This window comes from Mustela putorius, unplaced genomic scaffold (assembly GCF_011764305.1).
Source record: "Mustela putorius furo isolate JIRA1106 unplaced genomic scaffold, ASM1176430v1.1 tig00003909_pilon_pilon_pilon, whole genome shotgun sequence".
Classification (NCBI taxonomy): Eukaryota; Metazoa; Chordata; class Mammalia; order Carnivora; family Mustelidae; genus Mustela; species Mustela putorius.
The window spans coordinates 36499093-36520000 of record NW_025422057.1 but is presented as its reverse complement, the minus strand read 5'-3'; the positions used below and the strand labels follow the sequence as shown (position 1 = coordinate 36520000).

The following is a 20908-nucleotide window of genomic DNA, read 5'->3' as shown; positions in this document are numbered from 1 at the left end:
TAATACTTCCAGTTTTATTTTGTCTTAATAAGGAACTTAATAAGTAATTGAAGGAACATGAATTATGACAAGGTACTTTTATTTTTAAAATAATTAAAGAAAAAGTAATAATTGATAGAAGATTGAAAATTATAAGTTTCCAATGATAGCCCCTGGAAAGCTTCTTCAGTCTTTCCAGAAGATATTTTATTTATATATAGAGAACATATACATACATCTTTTTTCTATGTAAAATAGAAGATAAGAAAGCCCCCCCATAATCTTCCTCCTGAATGAAAATAAGAGAGAAAACCAAGTTGGTTGATAGCTTGTTTTTAGATGTTTACCTTATTTATTTATTTGAAAGATTTTTATTTATTTATTTAAGATATAGAGTGCACTGGAGCAGGGGTGAGGGGCAGAGGGAGAGCGAGAGAGAGAGAATCTCAAACTCCCCACTGAATGCAGGGAGAACCTGCCACGGGGCTTGATTCCAAGACCCTGAGATCATGACCTGAGCTGAAATGAGATGCTTAACTGACTGAGCCATCCAGGCACCCCATATGTATTTATTTTTATAGAACACTTAACTATGTATCCTCTAAAATGTTCTACATATATTAACTCTTTTAGATCTCAGAACAACTTTATGATGTAGATACTGTTACTATTTTTTATTTTTACAGAGACCTAAAATAACTTGCCCAGGGCCATACAGCTTCAGAAGGTAGAAAAGTTTAGGATTCATTCCTGGATAGTCTGATTCCAGATTCCTCTTACCCACTATGTTATATTGCTTTTCTTTCCTTTATTGAAATAAACATATGTTACTGAAATAAACATAAATAAGGTCATACTATGCATACAGATATTTTTACTTAGTCTTAAAAGGTGAAGGAATTCTAAAATTGCTCCAGACTTGCATTTTATCTATCCTAAAATATATTTATTAAACATTGCTATTTTTCTTCTTTCCAAAGAAAATACTTATGCAGAATCAAAGAATTCAGGAGTTGGTAGATAAAATTGATCAAAAAGAGGATACAAACAACAAATTTCAAAATGTGAAATTTCATACAGAAAACACATTTGCAAGCAGTATAAGAATTTAACTTTGTCTGCCTTACAAATTACATTAAAAAGTCTATGTTTTAGTTCAAAATAAAGTAATTTAAAATAACTTATTTAGCTAAGATTAATTTACTAAGAATGTTGAATTGCTTGTTTTGGTGTTGAATTTAGTTTACCATTGTGCAAATCTGAGTTTTTGAGAACATGCAAAAGGGCATTTGACCTCTTTGAACATAATATCCCATGAACTATTCTGGCAAGTGCTTTACATATGTGAAAGAAAAGAATATGTTGCTCTTGGAAGTCTAAGCCTTAGCTAGTTGGAAGGGGAGCTTTGGGCTAAAGGATCAGATATCTGGAGGTCATAAAGATTTCTGTCTCTCTTTGTTTCTATCACTGTATCTATCTGTATTTCTATGTCTTTATATAGAACTATAAATGAAATTCAGTGGAGTTAGGGTTTTTTTTTGGTTAGAGGGTTATTCTTTTTTTTTTTTTTAATTTAAATCTTTTTTTTTTTTTAAGATTTTATTTATTTATTTGACAGAGAGAGATTACAAGTAGGCAGAGAGAGAGAGGAGGAAGCAGGCTCCCCGCCAAGCAGAGAGCCTGATGTGGGACTCGATCCCAGGACCCTGAGATCATGACCGAGCCGAAGGCAGCGGCTTAACCCACTGAGCCACCCAGGCGCCCTGGTTAGAGGGTTATTCTTATTAAATGCATTTTTTTTGCTAATGTTCATATGCTTAATGGCAAGGATATTTTATTTTAAAAATTGCATCATATATTATGCCATGTAATGTTTAAGGGTTTTAGAAGTACAAGCTTAGGTAATTTCATATTTAGTCAGTTTAGCATAATCAGCCTGCCGTTTAATCCTTTTTTTTTTTTTAAACAATGGTTTTGGTTTTCCTTTATGTTTTTTTATTGTAAACTCCTTTATATTATTGTTTGAATTAAAGAAGGCAGAATATATATATATAACATAATAGGCTGAGTAAACCAATAGCCAAACCTCTCATACATAAAAAAGTATGTCTTTTCTTCCAGATGAGGCAAGATTGACATCTTGTAAAAAGTGCTATTGACTATCCTTTCTCTTTAAAGTCAGGGTCCAGTATTCACCAGTATTCTCATAATCATCTGAGCATTAGGTGGGCTTTTGATATTATAGGAGTAAATAAGAAGCATTCTAGAATAGCTTACCTTCGGTCTAATCTCTGATAGCAGACCTCCATTTTGGTATTCTTTAGAAGCATTATTCAGTCTGTCTGACTTTTTTTTTTTGGTACCTGAACTGGGAGAGACACCCTTGTAGTAAGGAGAAGAGCAAGGATGAGAAGCATAAAATGATTTATTTCAGTCAAAACAACAATAACAACAACAACAAAAACACTTATTGAATGTCTGCTGTGTCCCGGGTACTGTTAGATTTTGAGAATTATACAGATAACTAAAAACTAGTCCCCTGAATCCCTTAATGACTCCTCAGTAGGAGAGAAACCGCGTAAACAGAATTACAATGAAATGTGCAGTGGTAGTCAGTATATATAGGAAGCTGAGAATAGGTGGAGGTTTAGAGAATACTTTCTGGAGATGACAATGATTAAGTTGAGCCGTGAAGGATGATTAAAATTCGGTCAGTTGAAAGTATGGGGAAGGGGCAGTCCATACCTGGGAGGGACAAGAAAATAGGCTGGCCTTCCAGGTTTAGGATTCAGAATGCTCAAAGTCCTAGAAATGGGAAATCTTTCAGTCAGTGTAGGAAAGCATTGTTCAAGAAAAAGTTTGAAGCAAGGAGAGGTGAGAAGTGAGACAGGAAGCAGTGGGTTGGGGTAAGGTGGTTGAAGTTCTTAAATTCTGCATTAAAGAGTTTGAGTTTTATTCGATGGGCAATGAGAAGTCATTAATTTTAAGGAGAAGAGTAGTAAAGCTGATTTTTTATTTTGAGTTTGATGTATTTGGAAATTTGGAGGATGGGATTGAGATGGAGTTAGACTGGAGGCATAGAGACCAGAAAAGCCTCTTTGGAAGAGTCAGGTGATGGTTGATGAGGCCTCTGATTACGGGTAATTGGATGGTGGCGGTAGAAATTAAGAGAGGATATTGACTTGTGAAATAAGGGGAGATAAGACCTTTTGGGACTGGGAGCTTGACTTTTTATAGTATGAACTGCTGGGCCTTCGGACTCTTAGCACTTTTGTTTGGCTATTCAGCACATGGTTTTGCTCTGATCACTTGATTTGGATTGTAAGTCTTGTTTGGTTTGGTGAAGGAAAATAAAAACAAGAAAAAAAAGCCAGAGACATCACTCTGGCAACTACTTCTTTGAAGAAAATTATTGGAAATTTAAGCTGGAATTCTATTTATTTCTATAGGATGTTTATATACCGCAGTGTGTTAGTCATGTTTAAGTAATAGTAAATAAACAATTTAAAATAGCAGTGTTTGGGCACCTGGATGGCTCAGTTGTTGGGTGTCTGCCTTTGGCTCAGGTCATGATCCCAGAGTCCTGGGATCGAGTCCCACATCGGGCTTCCTGCTCCGAGGGAAGCCTTCTTCTCCCTTTCCCCCTACCCTTCTTGTGTTCCCTCTCTCACTGTGTCTTTCTCTGTCAAATAAATAAATAAAATCTTAAAAAAAAAAAACAACTTAGCAATGTTCCTATTTTAATAGTCCTAGCCTATAAATAGATTTTTTAGATTGGTTGTAGATTCTGTTACCAGCTAGGTTTAAATAGTATGTGAAATTTTTCACGTAAATACGTAAACAAATGTGAAGTAATTTGGAACTTAACCTGATGTGCTATTTAATTGTTGATCTAGGTCACTGTTCCAAAACTTGTGTTGAAAGCAGACTCTTCCTAATGATAAACTTTATTTTGAATGGTAGTTCTTGATCATTTAATATCCACACATACTCTAGGGGCAGAAAAGACTCCTTTCAGTAACAGTTGTGTAGGGGCCCCTGGGTGGCTCAGTAAGTTAAAGCCTCTCCCTTCAGCTTGGGTCATGATCCCAGGGTCCTGGGATCGAGCCCCGCATTGGGCTCTCTGCTCAGCGGGGAGCCTGCTTCCTCCTCTCTCTCTGCCTACCTCTCTGCCTACTCGTCTGTCAAATAAATAAATAAAAAATCTTAAAAAAAAAATATCAGGGCGCCTGGGTGGCTCAGTAGGTTAAAGCCTCTGCCTTCAGCTCAGGTCATGATCCCATAAGGCTTTCTGCTCAGCGGGGAACCTGCTTTTTCCTCTCTCTCTCTGCCTGCCTCTCTGCCTACTTGTAATCTCTGTCTGTCAAATAAAATAAATAAAATCTTTAAAGAAAAAAAACAGTTATGGAGGATAGATTTTTTTTTGGAGAAGTTGTGTAACTTGAAGGAGGGAAAAAATGATCAGATCATTTCCCAAGAGTGAGGGAAGAGACAACTTGACCTGTCATGCAGAGTTTGAAAACTCTTAGGCTCTGTCACAGGTGTGATCTTTCTATTCCAGGATTTTGTTATTTCTCAGTGCTACCAGGGGACTAATTGTGAGAGTAGCGGTTTTTCATCATGAGACCCTCTTATCTAAAAAAACTGCTTTAAAAAACCTCATTAATTTATAATTAAAAAAGGCATCTAATCTCCTGAATAAAATGTTTGATTTTATGATGGAAAATGACTTTTTGTTTTTCATGCACTTTTTTTTAATCCCTAGAAATGGTTTGCTACCAGCAGAAGGGATTTAAATAATCTTTGCATTTAAAAAAAAACTCTGACTTTACTATACCTTTGATCATTTTATAAACTAGTCCTTAACTGCTGAGTTTTACCCTTCCTTTTCCCAGATAACAGTATATAGTATCCTTTTCTGCTAGCCTTTTAGGGAGGCATAATATTTGCTTTAAAAAAATAGAAGTCTAAGTGATTTTTATTGTTTAGATAAATAAGAGGCTCAGTTTTAAGGCTGTCTGTAGACTGTATATCTTTAAATATATATAGGCTATATATTTAAAGCTATATTTAAAGCTAAGGCCAAAAATTATTTTTCTGGGAGTTGTTAAAGTATAAAAAAATGCTGCCTATCTTTCAGAGGCTTTGGTAACAAAACAGTTGTTGAGTTTCTAGAGTGGAACCTCAAGATTTTAAGGTCAAGTATATAAAACAATTTTGTCATAGTGTTTTGTATTTTTCTTTTCAAAACACATTTTGAATGTGACTGGGGTAAGTATTTTAGGGTTTTTCAGTAATAATATCTAGCCCATTAACAATGAATTTGCTTGTAGGTATCAGGATAAAGTTATATGCTTAACTGACTTTAAGATAAGTGTTTTTGTTTTCCTTACTGAATGTACAAGTTAGTTAATATTATTCTCTTGCCAGAGCCATCAGTTATTTAGGGTGAGACTTAAGAAATAATTTAGAAAATGTTTCAACAAATTTGAAAATAAAATTTTTACGCTACACTACTGAAACATAATTCCTATAGCTTTTGTTTCTTACAGCTTTGTATATGCCAACTAATCTTTATTTATTTTAGCATAAGGATGGTACATTTTCTTTAATAATAAACAATAAATCGGCTTCTGATGAAACCACTGAAGTGCCTGAGGACAACAAAACCAAAACTGATTTGGGAAGAAAAAGAATAAATAAAAATGAACTTCAACTAGAAGAGCCACCAGCAAAGAAAGGTACTACTTAACTTGCCATTAGGAGGGCTTTCAGAAAGTTAGTTCCTAAGCTGGTAATGGGAAAAGTTGTAAATAGAAGGAAATTTTTATTAAAAAAAAAAACCAAGAAAATGTATATGTCACTGATTTTTTGCTAACATGTTATAGACTGCCTGGAGTATGGGTATATGTATTTATAGCTGTCCTTTATTTTAATAAAATATTTTTAGATACTGTGTTTTTATCACATTTTGCATACGTATGATTCTTTTAACTTCTATGTCTATGGTAGTTAAAACATCACTTCTATTTTCATAATTATAGTATTTTCTTATGCCCAAATCTCCCCACATTGTTTATTCCGTCTATGAAAAGACATTTGCCAGTAAGACTTCAAGCTGAGCATTATGAAAGATGTATGTGCTCAAGTTATTGCATTTATTAGGGAATTACTAAAAAAGTAGGTACATTACTAAAGAAGTAGGTGAATGAATTACTAAAAAAGTAGGTACATGCTTACTGTATAGTATAAGTCCCTATTTATGTGGAAGATGGATCAATTTTAAAGTTCTCTCTAAGCTATTTGTTACCTCTCTTTTTTTAATTTAATTTTTTTTTTTAAAGATTTCTTTATTTGACAGAGAGATAGAGAGCACAAGTAGGCAGAGCAGCAGGCAGAGGGAGAGGGAGAAGCAAGCTCTGCACTGAGCAGGAAGCCCGATGTGGGGCTCCATCCCAGGACCCTGGGATCATGACCTGAGCCGAAGGCAGTGGCATAACTAACTGAGCCACCCAGGCATCCCTGTTATCTCTTTTAGAAAACTGTTGTAATATGATACAGGGAGTAAGGGCTTTCTAAGAGGTTTAGAAACATAGCTTTAGAAACCTTCCTAGCTGCTTCATCCTGAGAAAAATGGGTAAGTTAAGTCTTACTTTTGTTATTAGTAAAGTAAAATAAGTACCACCTGCCTCCTGGGTTGTCAACGATGAAAACAGTGGGGTAGTATACCAACTTAATAAACACCTCATAGAGCTGCAGTAAAATGAATGTTTTCAAAAGTAGATGCCTTAGAGGATAATATTAGATATATGGTTTATGGGATGTATAGTGCTGTGTGAGCTAATAGATCGAGACTAATATGCATATGCCTTCTGTTATTCTTTGCTACTGGGAGGACAAGTTTGCTATGATTTTTTCCTCCTTTCCTCCTTTCACTTTGGTCAGTGCCATAGAATAGCTGAGAATGTAGGATCTGTAGGTCACTAAGAAGTAGAAGTGGTGGGGCATCTGGGTGGCTCAGTGGGTTAAAGCCTCTGCCTTCAGCTCAGATTATGATCCCAGGGTCCTGGGATCGAGCCCTGCATCGGGCTCTCTGCTCCGCGGGGAGCCTGTCCCCCCGCCCCCTGGCTGCCTGTCTGCCTACTTGTGATCTCTGCCTGTCAAATAAATAAATCAATCTTAAAAAAAAAAAAAAAAAGAAGTAGAAGTGTCCAGGAACAAGTGAAACACACAGTGGGACTAATCCTAAAGGTAACCCATTCATGAAGAAGCATACTTAAGAACTATAGTTGTTAGCTATAAATAATTTTGATGCAGATAGATTTAAGTAAGTTTAGGTAACACGACAAAAGACTTTTTTTCTCCTTAAAGTCACAACCACTTTGACTATTTCTCAATTATTTATGTTATTAGAGACAACAGGGATTACATAAGGTGTCCTATGAAAATCGTAGCTGTAACCACCCTCCTCCCCTTTACCTCATACTAAAAAATGTCTAGAATAAAATCTCTGACTCCTTTAACCACTAGGATAAGATCAGGGGGTTGATAGTTTCATGGGATGCTTGATGCTTCATGGAAATGCAAAGCCATTTCCCCGTGGAAGTGAATTTGCTTGCTTGAGATCATTGTTTCTGTAGTTTGAGAAAACTGGTAGCCATGTGAACAGTCCAAGAAATAAGGCTTCAAATAGCAATAAAAGAGACAAACCGGAGACACAATATAGTCTGCTTACTTGTGATTTTTCAATCAAACTGTAATTGTTGTAACAGAATACAAGCAGGAGAGTATAGGTTGAATGTAGTGTAAATACTGAATTAAAGTGTCAACTGCATTCTTGTTGTTTGTGTTTAGTTTTTATAAGTTAACAATGGATACTTAAAAGTTATCCCATCTCTATTGCTGGACAAATACTTTAATGTTTTCCTAAGAAGGCTGTCCCGAATATGTTGTATAAATCTTTGGATATAAAACATTTAAAGTTTTCTCCCATCCAAGTACTAACCAGGCCCGACTGTGCTTAGCTTCCAAGATCAGATGAGTTAAGGCACGTTCAGGGTGGTATGGCTGTAGACAATTTAAAGTTTTCTGAAAGAGTAGTGTGATTGTTTGAAAAAAAAAAAAAATTAGGTACAAAACAAATTAGTTTGATTTACCTTATGTAATTATCCTAGTTCTTGAATATGGTAAAATTAAAAGAAGAACATTACTTGATCACAAAAGTTTCACTGAGCTTTCTGTATGCACTCTAGGGTTTAGGGACTGGAGTATATGTATCCATATGGTATGTATGACTCAAATCTCTTGACTCAGGATAGATAGGATCTATTTGTGAGTTCTGAATTTCTGATTGTTGTCATTTTAAACTTGCTTAGATCCTTTCTCTCTCTCCTGATGAATGGTTCAGATAGTTTTATAACTTGTTTTTTTAAAGAGCATGGTTTTCTTAGAAAACCATTTCTTTTTTTTTTTTTTTTTTAAAGATTTTATTTATTTATTTGTCAGAGAGAGAGCGAGCACAGGCAGACAGAGTGGAAGGCAGAGTCAGAGGGAGAAGCAGGCTCCCTGCGGAGCAAGGAGCCTGATGTGGGACTTGATCCCAGGACGCTGGGATCATGACCTGAGCCGAAGGCAGCTGCTTAACCCACTGAGCCACCCAGGCGTTCCTAGAAAACCATTTCTAAGTTATAAAAAAAAAAATCCATCCTCATTTAGTTTTCCTACTTAGTCATTTCCACTGATGAAGTCAAAGGTATAAAAATAGCATCAAAAGTAGAGAATTATATTAAATGGAAAGTAGAATAGAAGTCTGAACCAGTGGAGAAGATAGAGTCATTCCACTTTGGGATGACTTGCCATAACTGTAAGATGATAGGAGACAGTCTGAGGGAAGAAGGATATATTGGCTGAAAATTATTAAAAAAAGAAAAAATATGTAAGAGTAAGTGGGCAAGTTTGTTATAAAAATAGTGTAAATCTTTAAGATTTCAGAGTAGCTGGAATACTTAGAATAAATCATGAATCTCAAGGCAGTAAATTAGGAAAATGTAACTACAAACATAAGAAAAGCTTCAGAAATACACTCCTCATCAAGCTTTGATGAAAGTGACGCTCTATCACAAGGGTAATGCCATGTTTTCCCTGCACTCTTTGAGGCAGAGGAGACAATGTAATTTTATTATCTATAACAATGTAAGTTATAGATAATAAATCCTTATTCACTGAGCTTTTAAAATTAGTCCATATTAAAGAAAAGAGATCTTGGGATTCCACAGTTACAGCTGTACAGTAGCATCTAGATGGTTGGGTGAAGGAAACTAATGTGGATTGTATTCGAAGAATGAAAACTGAACTAATAAAGCTTGTTTTTGCATAAATACTATGGAAACTGAGACAGATGATACTATTTTTGTTTTCCTGAGGAAGTGGTCATAGGGTTAAGGAGTTTGACAGTTATACAGCTAGTGATGGGTAAGGCTGCATGAGAGTTTCCAGAATTTCAACCATTTTCCCCCTAATTTTAGCTATGAAAATACAAGGTACTCAGTTTTCAAGTCATTCATTTAGTAGATCTGTAATACAGTTGTGCTTTTAAATTATCTTTAGGATTTGGAATGTCTGCATTGGGGTGTCTCATGTGATTTCCTTCCCTCTGTCCCACATTATAATAATAACAAATATTAGTAGATAATTGAAATTATCTACTAATTAGTAGATAATTGAAAGAATATTGAAAGTTATAAAAAAATTGGGTAGTTTGCGTCAGTTTTGGTGTACTTCTTTTGCTCTTTCTGCATTAATTAATGGAACTATAGTTTTTAATGGGCTTATATTGGTGTGTTTTGCAAGCTGGGTTTTTTTTTTTTTTCACTCAGTGGCTTACTTTTGTTTTTCATTAGAAGTTTGCTTCCGTTTTTTTTTCTTATGTTTAAATGTTGGCTTATATGGTAACTTTTTGGTTTTCTTAAGATTTACCCGATTAATAGCAATTTTCTTATTTTTAAAGGATCTATTCATGCTAGTCCAACTATCACTGAAGATGAAAAGAAAAGTGAAGAAATGCAGAAGAGCATTTCAGAAGATGGGGAAGGCATTAGAATTTTACAAGAAAATAATGAAGAGCTGAAAATATGTTTACTTTCCACTGAAAATGAACTTAAAAATGAAAAGGCAGAAAAAGCAGAATTAAATAAAAAGATTATTAGTTTGCAGCAGGAACTTTCTCTTTCTGAAAAAAAGAGTTTTACTTTAAGTATAGAGGTCCAACAAATTCAGTCAAATTATGATAATGCAATTTCTGAGTTACATGTGCAGAGAGGTATAAATCAAGAACAAGAGGAAAAGATTGTGAGATTGTCAAAGGAGATAGAAACCGCTAGGAAAAACATCACAAATAATGTTTCCCAAATTAAATTAATGCAAGCAAAAATAGATGAACTGCGAATGCTTGATTCAGTTGCTCAGATCTCAAACATAGATTTACTCAATCTCAGGGATCTGTCAAGTGGTTCTCAAGAGGATAATTTGCCAAATACACAGTTACACCTTTTAGAGAATGATAATTTGGTAAGTAAGCAGGTTAAAGAATATCATACTCAAGAACTCAGTAGGGAAAGTTCTTTCCATTCTAGTATTGAGGCCATTTGGGAAGAATGCAAGGAAATTGTAAAGGTCTCTTCCAAAAAGAGTCATCAGATCCAGGAACTAGAACAACAAATTGAAAAGTTACAGGCAGAATTAAAAGGTTGCATGGCTGAAAACAATAGATTAAAAACAGAGGAGAAGGAGAATAAAAATCAAGGTGACCTACTAAAAGAAAAGGAAAATCTTATACAGCAGCTGCAACAAGAATTGCAAGAAAAAAATATTTCTCTTGATAATCAAGTACAACATGTAGTTGAAGGGAAGAGAGCACTTTCAGAACTTACACAAGATGTTACTTGCTATAAGATGAGAATAAAAGAACTTGAAGCAATTTTAGAAACTCAAAAAGATGAATGCAATCATTCAGCCAAGTTAAAACAAGAAATTTTGGAAAAGGAATCTGTCATCTTAGAGCTAGAACAAAATCTAAAGGAATTTCAAGCAAATCTTCAGGATTCTGTCAAAAACAACAGAGATTTAAGTGAAAGGGAAGTCAAGTTGAAAGAAGAAATCTCACAATTAACAAGTAATTTGCAAGATGCAAAGCATTCACTTCAGTTAAAGGAAGAAGAAAAGGAAACCAACTTGCAAAAAGCAGAAAAGTAAGATAATGTTATTAAAATATTTAAAAATGTACAAAGGGTTTATTTTATCAGTTTTCCTCTATCTTTTAAATTATTTAGGTGGGTATAACTTAATCTAGCATAGTGTGTTTAAAGAGTAAAGAACTTGAACTTAGTTCAACTAAGTCTTTGGAACTAAAAGTTATTGCAAAAATCTGTTCATAAAATAACATGAAATCTTCTATGAAGGACTCAGTCATTGATTGGACAGTCTGGGATTCTGAAAATTTAGAATTTTATAGGTTGTTACTAGCTCACATGTATGATCCTGTGTGGTTTGTGGTGTGTCACTATAGAAAAATGATTTGTGTTCTTTAGGTTGAAAGAGGAGCTATCTGCAAGCTCTGCCCTTACACAGACTCTGAAAGCAGATCTTCAGAGGAAGGAAGAAGATTATGCTGAGCTGAAAGAGAAACTCACTGATGCCAAAAAACAGATTGAGCAAGTTCAGAAAGAGGTAGGTTATTTGAAAAGTTGTGTGGCCAATTTAAATAACAAAGATTGTTTTCATTATAGAGCACATTTTTTGACACTAATTTTAGAATAAAACATTTATCAACTCAATTTTTTTTTTAAGTGAGAAGAACACTTATTTCACAAAAGAAAGCTTAAAGTGAAGAATGTCCAACATTAGGAAAAAATATGTGGGGGAGATCTTGGGGGAAGGGTAAAAGAGGTGGTGGGGATTAAGAGCACATTAATCACTAATGATGAGCACTGAGTAATGTGTGGAATTGTTGAACCACTGAAACTAATATAACACTCTGTTAGCTTTGCTGTAATTAAAATAAAAAACAATAAATTTCAAAAAAGAAAAAAATGTGCCTCGTGTAGTACTAGAATCTTTTTCTCTATTAAGGACTGCCCAGTTCAGTTCCCCACCAAAAGTAAAAAGCAGACTTCTGTTTGCCGATAATATTCACAAGAGTATGCAGTATAGTTGTTACAAGTTTTTATCATAGTTTAGTTTGAAAATAGGAAATACAATCACTGATTCCAAATACAAAATATACAAATGTGCATTCAGTGAGAAAATTCCCTCCCAGCTGTCCCAGTGATCAAGTTTCTCTTCAAGGCATCATATGACACCAGTTATTTTCTTTTTCTTTACTTCTTCCTCTTTCTATCCTTTTTTTTTTCCTCTTTGTTTAAAAAAAAATGAAAGCATCCTGTAAACACTGTTGTAAATCTTAGTTTTTTCACTTAGTAGTGCATCTTGGCTGTCGTATCAGGGTAACATAGTTATTTTATGACTACAAAATTTTATGACTACAAAATGATCACAAAATTATGACAGAAATGTTAATTGGTCCTGGATTGTTGGACAGTTCAGATGATTTCATCTTCTTCTGATTGACCTTATGTAGCAAAATTATTTGAACATTTACGAGTCATTCTTAAGTAGAATTTTGTTGGTACATTGTAATTTGGTATTTATTATGCTTGTTATGCCAATTTATATGCCAGAAGTAATGTATGAGAATAAGAGTATTTCTTTCACCCTTATCCACAAAGTAGTATTTTATCATATTTTTTTTATATTTGACAGATAAAGAGTATATATCTGGGGATGCCTGGGTGGCTCAGTCAGTTAAGCATCAGCCTTTGGCTTGGGTCTTGATTATGGGATACTGGGTATGAGCCCTGTGTTGGCTTCGTGCTCTGTGGGAGGCCTGCTTCTCCTTCTTCTTCTGACTACAGCTTCCCCTGCTTGTGCTCTCCCTCTCTGTCAAATAAATAAAATCTTAATAAAAAGTATAATTCTGTTTCTAATTTTAAAAACTTTAGTTTTAAAAAAGTCACTGTAATTCCAGTTTGCATTTTTCTAATTATGAGTGAGTATCATTTTGTTTAAAAGCCATTTGTGTGTGTGTGTGTGTGTGTGTGTGTTTCTGTGAGCTGTGTATTCATATCTTGGGCTTCTTAAATTTGGGTTATTGATTTTTATTCTGTTTTTAAATTAGTTTTGCGTTATAGGAGCCTATAACATATTCAGGAAGTTAATCTTTTTAAGAGTATGAATTGTAGACCCCTGCCCTTATTGCTGTTTTTCTTGGTAAGGTTCTTTTTGTTTAGATCAAATTTTTGATTTTCATGAATTTAAATTTATTAATTTTCCTATTCTGACTCCTTGATTTTGTCTTGTAGTTAGACTTTTTCTAAAAGCTGAAACGGTTTTATTATTTTTATTTATTTCTTTTTTTAAAAAACTAAGAGAATTTTAAAGAATTATATAATATTACTTTAAGTTAGTCACAAAGAATATTTAATGTGTAAGGTCTGAAATTGATACAGCAAATGCTTGTGGGTCCCATCCCTATAGGTTTCCTATCTCCATAGAAGTTATTACATTGAATGTTTTGTGTTTATCTTTTATCTTCTAAAAATATAATTTAAGTCATACCTATTTTTTATTTCTAAGCAGTATATTGTATTTTTCTGAGACTCTTTATTTTTCACATATTCCTGAGGTTCATTTATATATGGTTGTAATAACTACTTCCACCCTTGTGTGAAGGGTGTGTGCAATTTATTTATCTATTTGCCAGTTGACCAGTCAGATTTTTTTCTTCTTTTTTTGCTCTTAGAAACTGTATTCCTCTCTTACACATGCCTGTGGGTATACTTGTGCAAGAGTTTATATTCCGGGGGTGGAATTGTTTGATCAGAGGATATGAAGGGGTATATCATTGTCATTTGAAATGGCATTCCTCTGATTACTTAATGAAGTACAGCATCTATTCATGTTTTTATTGGATATTTGTCTCTTCTGGTTTCTAGTCTATGAAATCATTTGTTCATATTTTCTTTCTTTTTTTTAAGATTTTATTCATTTGAGAGAGAGAGAGAACATAAGCAGGGGGAGAGACAGAGGGAGAGGGAGAAACAGACACCCTGCTGAGCTCAGAGCCCAACTTGGGGCTTGATCCCAGTACCTAGATATCATGACCTGAGCCAGAGGCAGATGCTTAACCATTTGAGCCACCCAGGTGCCCCTATATTTTCTTTCTTCCTTTTTTTTTAAAATATTTTTTTCTTTTTTTATTAACATATAACATATTATTAGCCCCAGGGGTACAAGTCTGTGAATCTCTAGGTTTACATGCTTCACATCACTCACCATAGCACATACCTTCCCCAATGTCCATAACCCCACCAACCTCATATTTTCTTTTAATTGTGCGATCCTTTATTTTTATTTTAAAGATTTTATTTATTTATTTCACAGAAAGAGAGAACACAAGTTGGGGGGCGGGGAGAAGCAGAGGGAGAAGGAGAAGCTGACTCCCCACTGAGCAGGGAGCCAGATTTGGGGCTTAATCTTAGGACCCCAGGATCATGACCTTAAGCCAAAGGCATTCGCTTAACCGACTGAGCCACCCAGGTACCCCTGTTTTACAATGCAAAATACTGTGATGTTTCTTGTAATTACATACAGAAGGTTTCCAGGTCATGTGACAAATATTTCAGTACTAGATCAGATTAGAAATGTAAGACAGTAAAGATGACTTAAACTATAATTAGTTATAGGAAAATTCTTAGTCAAATCAGTAAGTTCAAAGCAATGTGGCATAATTTGGGAAAGCACTTGTCACTCAAAAGATTTGGATTGTTTACTTTCTAGACATGTAAAGTCCCTGGTTTAAGATACTATTTCTGAGCACCATGATTATCAGTAACCATTTCAGGCATGGTATAATTGACTTTGACTCAAGTGGAACCAATTACTTAAATAATAGCTCTTTTTTCCAATTAAATAATAACTTTTTCTAATTAAACCTTTTTATTGTATATATTATTTTGAAAAAAAATTTTCAAAGACTTTATTTATTTATTTGGCAGAGACAGAATGAGAGAGGGAACACAAGTGGGGAGGAGCAGAGAGAAAGGGAGAAGCAGGCTTCCTACTGAGCAGAGAGCCTGATGTGGGGCTCAATCCCAGAACCCTCAGGGGCTCATGACCTGAGCCAAAGGCAGACGCTTAATGACTGAACAACCCAGGCGCCCCTGGAAATATTTTTTAACAAATGTAGATTTAAATGAAAGCCTTCTTCCCAAACGTTTCTCTTTTCTTTTTAAATATAACAGCTCTTGTCAGTGTTCTTTTAGATCACTTTTAGATCACTAAAGCGCACTTTTTTTAAATTTAAAAAAAATTTTTAAGGATTTTATTTATTTGAGAGAGAGGGAAGAGGGGCAAAGGGAGAGGGAGAAGCAGACTCCCTGCTGAGCAAGGAGCCTGATGTGGGGCTCCATCCCAAGACCCCAGGATCATGATCTGAGCCAAAGAGAGATGCTGAACTGACTGAGCCACCCAGGCACCCTAAAACATACTTCTGGATCATGAAAACACAAAGTAATTATTTAGATACATATATTATGTTGTATTTAACATAGTGTATTAGATTAATTTATCTAATTAGATATATATATTGTGCTTAACAATGTATGTAAATACTGTACATACTTATATGTTTTTATTTTTGTTTATGGGATCACCTATATATAAAGATTGCTTTTTAACTCCGAGATTTTTTTCATCCCACTTTTTATAAGTGTATCTCTTCTTCAGTTACGTTACTAGTATTCTAATAATCGTTATAAAGATTGTTTTCTCTTTTTCAAAATAATGTGTAATGTCAATGCTAGTACTACTACTAATAATAACAGCTTACTCTGGGTCAGTTATGCTGAGTTTATACATAATATTTCATTTCGTTCTCAGACAAATATTAGGGGTAGGCATTGTTTTTAATTATGTATTGTGAGGTATAACTTGTTCAAGTTAACTTAGCTAGTAAATGGTAGAGCCAGGATGGAAACTGACGTGGTCCCTATGTGCATATTGATGCAACACATGATCTTTATTTATTATTGGTTGGCAGTTTATACCTGTAAAATTGATAAGGTTGGTGTTTGTTACTACAAGTCCCACATTTTTAAACAAAATAAGCAGTTAAATAAATAGTCTTAATGTATGATTATAAAGGAAATATGTATTGTAGTAAGTTTGGAACTTTCAGAAAGTCTAAAAAGGAATGTAAAAATTCCCTGAAGCCAAACCACTCAGAGCTATTATTATTAAGTATATTTCCAGGCTCTTTATGAAGGAGAACTTTTTTCAATTAATTTTCTTTATTTTATGAAATCTCTAGAATTGATGTGATGGAAATGAAATTGGCATAAAGATGTTTGTAGATTATATATATATTTTTTGTGAAGATTTACATACTAGTTCATAGTGCTTTTGATTTCTCTAACAAGTTTGTAGAACGAGGTTACCAGTAAAATAAAAGATCAACTGACCTTCACATACATGAATAACTTTTGTTCTTGTACGGTTCCATTTTCATCCTCTGTGGGCCATTATTTGCTTTTAAAGTATTTCTTGTTTTACTGGATCACATTATTCAATAACTGTTGGAAAACTGAGCCAGTATTTTCCTCTTAGAGTATCTTTATTGATTTCTTTGTGATAATGGTTTTGCTGTTGCAAGGTGCTATGTTGATTCTTTTTTTGAGAGCACTTACAGAGTTTGAGATTCTTAAAATATCGTTAGAAGAAAATGATCTTTTCATGTGCATTCTCCTTTAGTGTATTAAGAAATTTCCTGATAATTTGAAGTCATATCATACAGTATGTTAGAATCTATAATTTTTCTAAAGGTTTTTTTTTTTAAAGATTTTATTTATTTATTGGAGAGAGACAGGAAGAGAGATAGTGAGACAGTGAGAATATGAGCGGAAGAAGAGGGAGAAGCCCCAAAGTGGGGCTCAGTCCTAGGACTCTGGGATCATGACTTGATTCAAGGCAGATGTTTAACTGACTGAGCCACCTGGGCACCCCTCTAATGGGTTTTAGTATATGTGCTGCCGAAGCGAGCACTCTAATGGGTTTTAAAAGATAACAAATTTTTGAATCACTGGCCATGAATTTTAAACGTCAACAAAAATTTAGCATTTATAAAAATATTTAATTTGTTTTATAAACATTACTTTTTAGGTTTCTGTAATGCGTGATGAGGAGAAATTACTGCGGATTAAAATTAATGAACTGGAGAAAAAGAAAAACCAGTGTTTGCAGGAAATAGATATGAAACAGCGAACTATTCAGCAACTCAAGGTAACAGTCTTGTTTTTAAAAATAGTTTAAGTAGATTCTGTTGTACGTTTTAGTGTCTACTTAAATGTATCTATTCTTTTTTTCTTTTAAAGATTTTATTTATTTATTTATTTATTTGAGAGAGTGAGTGTGAGTGGGGGAAGGGTACAGAGAGAAAGAAAGAAAGAGAATCTCAAGCAGTCTCCCCACTGAGCTTGGAGCCCGATGCTGGCCCTGATCTCCTGATTCTGCAATCATGATGTGAGCCAAAATCGAGAGTCAGACACTTAGCCAGCTGAGCCAGGCAGGCACCTCAGTGTATCAGTTCTTTATAACAGATTCTCTCTTGACTATTTCTGGAATCTAAAAATTAATTACTTAAATAAGGTCATAGTGATTTGCTTCTAATGAATAGAGTATGGAAAGGAAAAATTAGTAACTTCACAGTAGAGAAACCTGGCAGACACCACCTTAACCAGGTGTTCAAGAATGACATCACCAGTAGTAAATCATATTGATTCCATGTGCTTCCTGATTTGACCTGTGTGACCAGAAAGGCACATCTCTTATGTGGTATTTTTGCCCCCAAATCCATAACTTCAGTCTAATCATGAGACAACATCAAACAAATCCAAACTGAGGATGTCTGTATACAATACCCGACCAGTAAAAAGTGTCAGGGCCATTAAAGAAAGGGACTACCAAGGACTTCTCACAAATTGGAGGAGATTAAGGGGACACGATTACTAAATTCAGTCTTATATCCTATATGAGATCCTAGAAGCAAAAAACGATATTCACTGGAGAAACTGGTGAAATCCAATACAGTCTATAGTGTTATTAAAATTATTTATAGCAGTGCTAATTTCTTTTTTTCATACAAAGATGATTGTTTCCATATTTTAAATAATAGAGCATAGAGACTCAACTGCTCATATTTTGGTCCAGTGTTTCTCGATTTTTAAATAAATGTACTGTGGTAATACAAGAGTTAACATTAGGGGAAGCTAAGTAGAGCTTATACGGGATATGTTTGCTATCTTTGTGACTCTTCTGTAATTCTAAAACCATTTCAGAATAAAAAGCAAAAAGAAAATGAAGCTCATATCTTACAAAAAGTAGCAAAATCCCTTTATAAGTGGTTAAATTTTGCTTGACATCAGTTAAATGGATTTGGCAACAATTATAAAGTGGATTTATTGTATTCTTTGCATGTTGACTTTTGAATGAAGCAAACTAATGACTAAGTGTAAACACATGATTTTAATTTTTAACTGAATCTAATCCTAATAAAACAGTCTGTGCTTTCATAATAGGTTTCTGAGATTTTCAGGTTCTGTAATGAAAAGACTTGAAATGTAAGGAGATAGTGTTGATGTTAAATGAGATAGGAAGTGAAAGTTGGATTACCTGATAGGTTAAAACTAGAATTGGAGGATTTCCAGAGCCCGTAATTTACTCTTGCCTCTTGTGGCTCCTGTTACTTTTTTCAAACTCCCCAGCTACTTCCGACATAGAGGGGGTGGAGGACCCTATTTTTCTGCCCTTTAAGTTTATTGATAAGAGGCTTTTTTTTTTTATGGCATTCCTTGTTCCTCCTATGTTAAATGCATAGTAAACCTCCATTTCTTCATTTCTTCTTTTTCTGGTGTGTAGGAGAACATGGTAGCTTAAAAAAATTGAGTAAATAAAATGACTGGGTAGTAAACTTTGTGGTGGATTAAATGTGTCAAGTTTTTTCACCCAGCCCTTTTTTCCAGGGCAAAAGAAACTTGGAAGCATGAGACTAGTAGTCAACCTTGTGGGAGAGAGATTTCAAACCCAACATTGAACCCTGTTTTCAGGTTTCACTGTTAAATACCACTGTTCATTTTAGTTACATTTGCATTGAATTCATGCTTTTTCATCTTGCAGGAGCAGTTAAGTAATCAAAATGTGGAAGAAGCTATGCAACAGTATGAGAGAGTGTGCAAAGGTCAGGAACAAACCTCTACTTCCAGTACTAAAATAACTGCAGAATAGGTAGTCACCATAACAATTGAGTTAGCATTTTCCTTTGAAATTTATAAAGTAAGGGCAACAAAAGATGTAACTTTATCAAAAGAGAAGAGCATTGATTTTAGTGAGTGACTTGTAAACATAAAGTTTATTCTTTTTTTTTTTTAAAGATTTTATTTATTTATTTGACAGAGGGAGAGCAAGAGTGGGAACACAAGCAGGGGGAGTAGGAGAGGGAAAAGCAGGCTTCCTGCTGAGCAGGGAGTCCTGCTCAGTGGGGCTCAATCCCAGGACCCTGGGATCATAACCTGAGCCAAAGGCAGACACTTAATGACTCAGCCACCCAGGCCACCCAAAAAGTTTATTCTTAGAAAAATAAAACATTAAGAAACATACAGTGGAATACTATGCAGCCTTCAAAAGAAATGAAATCTTGCCATTTGCAATGATGTGGATGGAATTAGACGGTATTATGCTAAGTGAAATAAGTCAATCAGAGAAAGACAATTATCATATGATCTCTCTAATATGAGGAATTTGAGAGTCTAGGCGGGGGCTTGTTGGGAGGTAGGGAGGGTAAAAATGAAACAAAATGGGATTGGGAGGGAGACAAGCCATTAGAGACTCTTAATCTCATGAAACAAACTGAGGGTTGCTGGGGCGGGGGTAGAGATAGTGGCTGGGTTATGGACACTGGGCAGGGTATGTGCTATGGTGAGTGCTGTGAAATGTGTAAGCCTGATAATTCATAGACCTGTATGCCTGGGGCAAATAGTACATTATATGTTAATAAAAAAATAGAAATATTCAGTTAAACGAATATTGATTTTTAAGTAATGGCCAGTATTTTGTGAAAAACAAAGTCATTAGTTACATTGGTCACAATGAATGGAATAGCTTTTTAGACAAAATCATGTAGGAATATATGTCAAGTAAAACATCTTTAATATAGATGTTAGTAGCTTCTAAAATGTTCTCCCTGAATTTTTAGATGTAAATGTTAAAGAAAAAATAATTGAAGACATGCGAATGACCCTGGAAGAACAGGAACAAACTCAGGTGGAACAGGAACGAGTGCTCGAGGCTAAGTTAGAGGAAGCTGAAAGACTGGCCACAGGTAAAACAAGACTGCTCAAATATCTCCAGACCCACTTGACATTTTCTGTATTTCCCTAGATTTCTTTCCTTTTAAAATATTTTTTAGTATTTTATTTTAAAGATTTTATTTATTTATTTGACAAAGACAGCGAGAGAGGGAACACAAGCAGGGGGGAGTGGGAGAGGAAGAAGCAGGCTCCTTGCCCACCAAGGAGCCTGATGTGGGGCTCCAACTCTGGGATCATGACCTGAGCTGAAGGCAGATGCTTAATGACTGAGCCACCCAGGTGGCCCAAGTGGTTTAGTATTTATAATAATTCATAGTGAAAAAGTATTGGTTTGTTTTTGGAGTGTCCTATCACTTGCTATTTTCCAGTGTGATGAAAATTGTTTTATCTAAGTAAAATCATGCATAGTAAAGGGAGAATAAGGATACTTTCATAATAACCAGATGGTAACTTAC

At 34.7% G+C, this 20908-nt stretch overlaps 1 protein-coding gene across 10 annotated transcripts in view; it reads left to right on the top strand.

Moving 5' to 3' along the window:
- Nucleotides 1–20908, top strand: part of KIF20B (kinesin family member 20B) — a 67265-nt gene that overhangs the window by 25457 nt on the left and 20900 nt on the right. For all 10 annotated transcript variants that reach the window (XM_045068723.1, XM_013054752.2, XM_004749681.3 and 7 more), the window contains 6 exons: nucleotides 5567–5720; nucleotides 9986–11225; nucleotides 11565–11703; nucleotides 17251–17370; nucleotides 19264–19324; nucleotides 20339–20464. In XM_045068723.1, coding sequence (XP_044924658.1) covers nucleotides 5567–5720; nucleotides 9986–11225; nucleotides 11565–11703; nucleotides 17251–17370; nucleotides 19264–19324; nucleotides 20339–20464 — 1840 coding nt within the window. The remainder of the gene's footprint in view (nucleotides 1–5566; nucleotides 5721–9985; nucleotides 11226–11564; nucleotides 11704–17250; nucleotides 17371–19263; nucleotides 19325–20338; nucleotides 20465–20908) is intronic.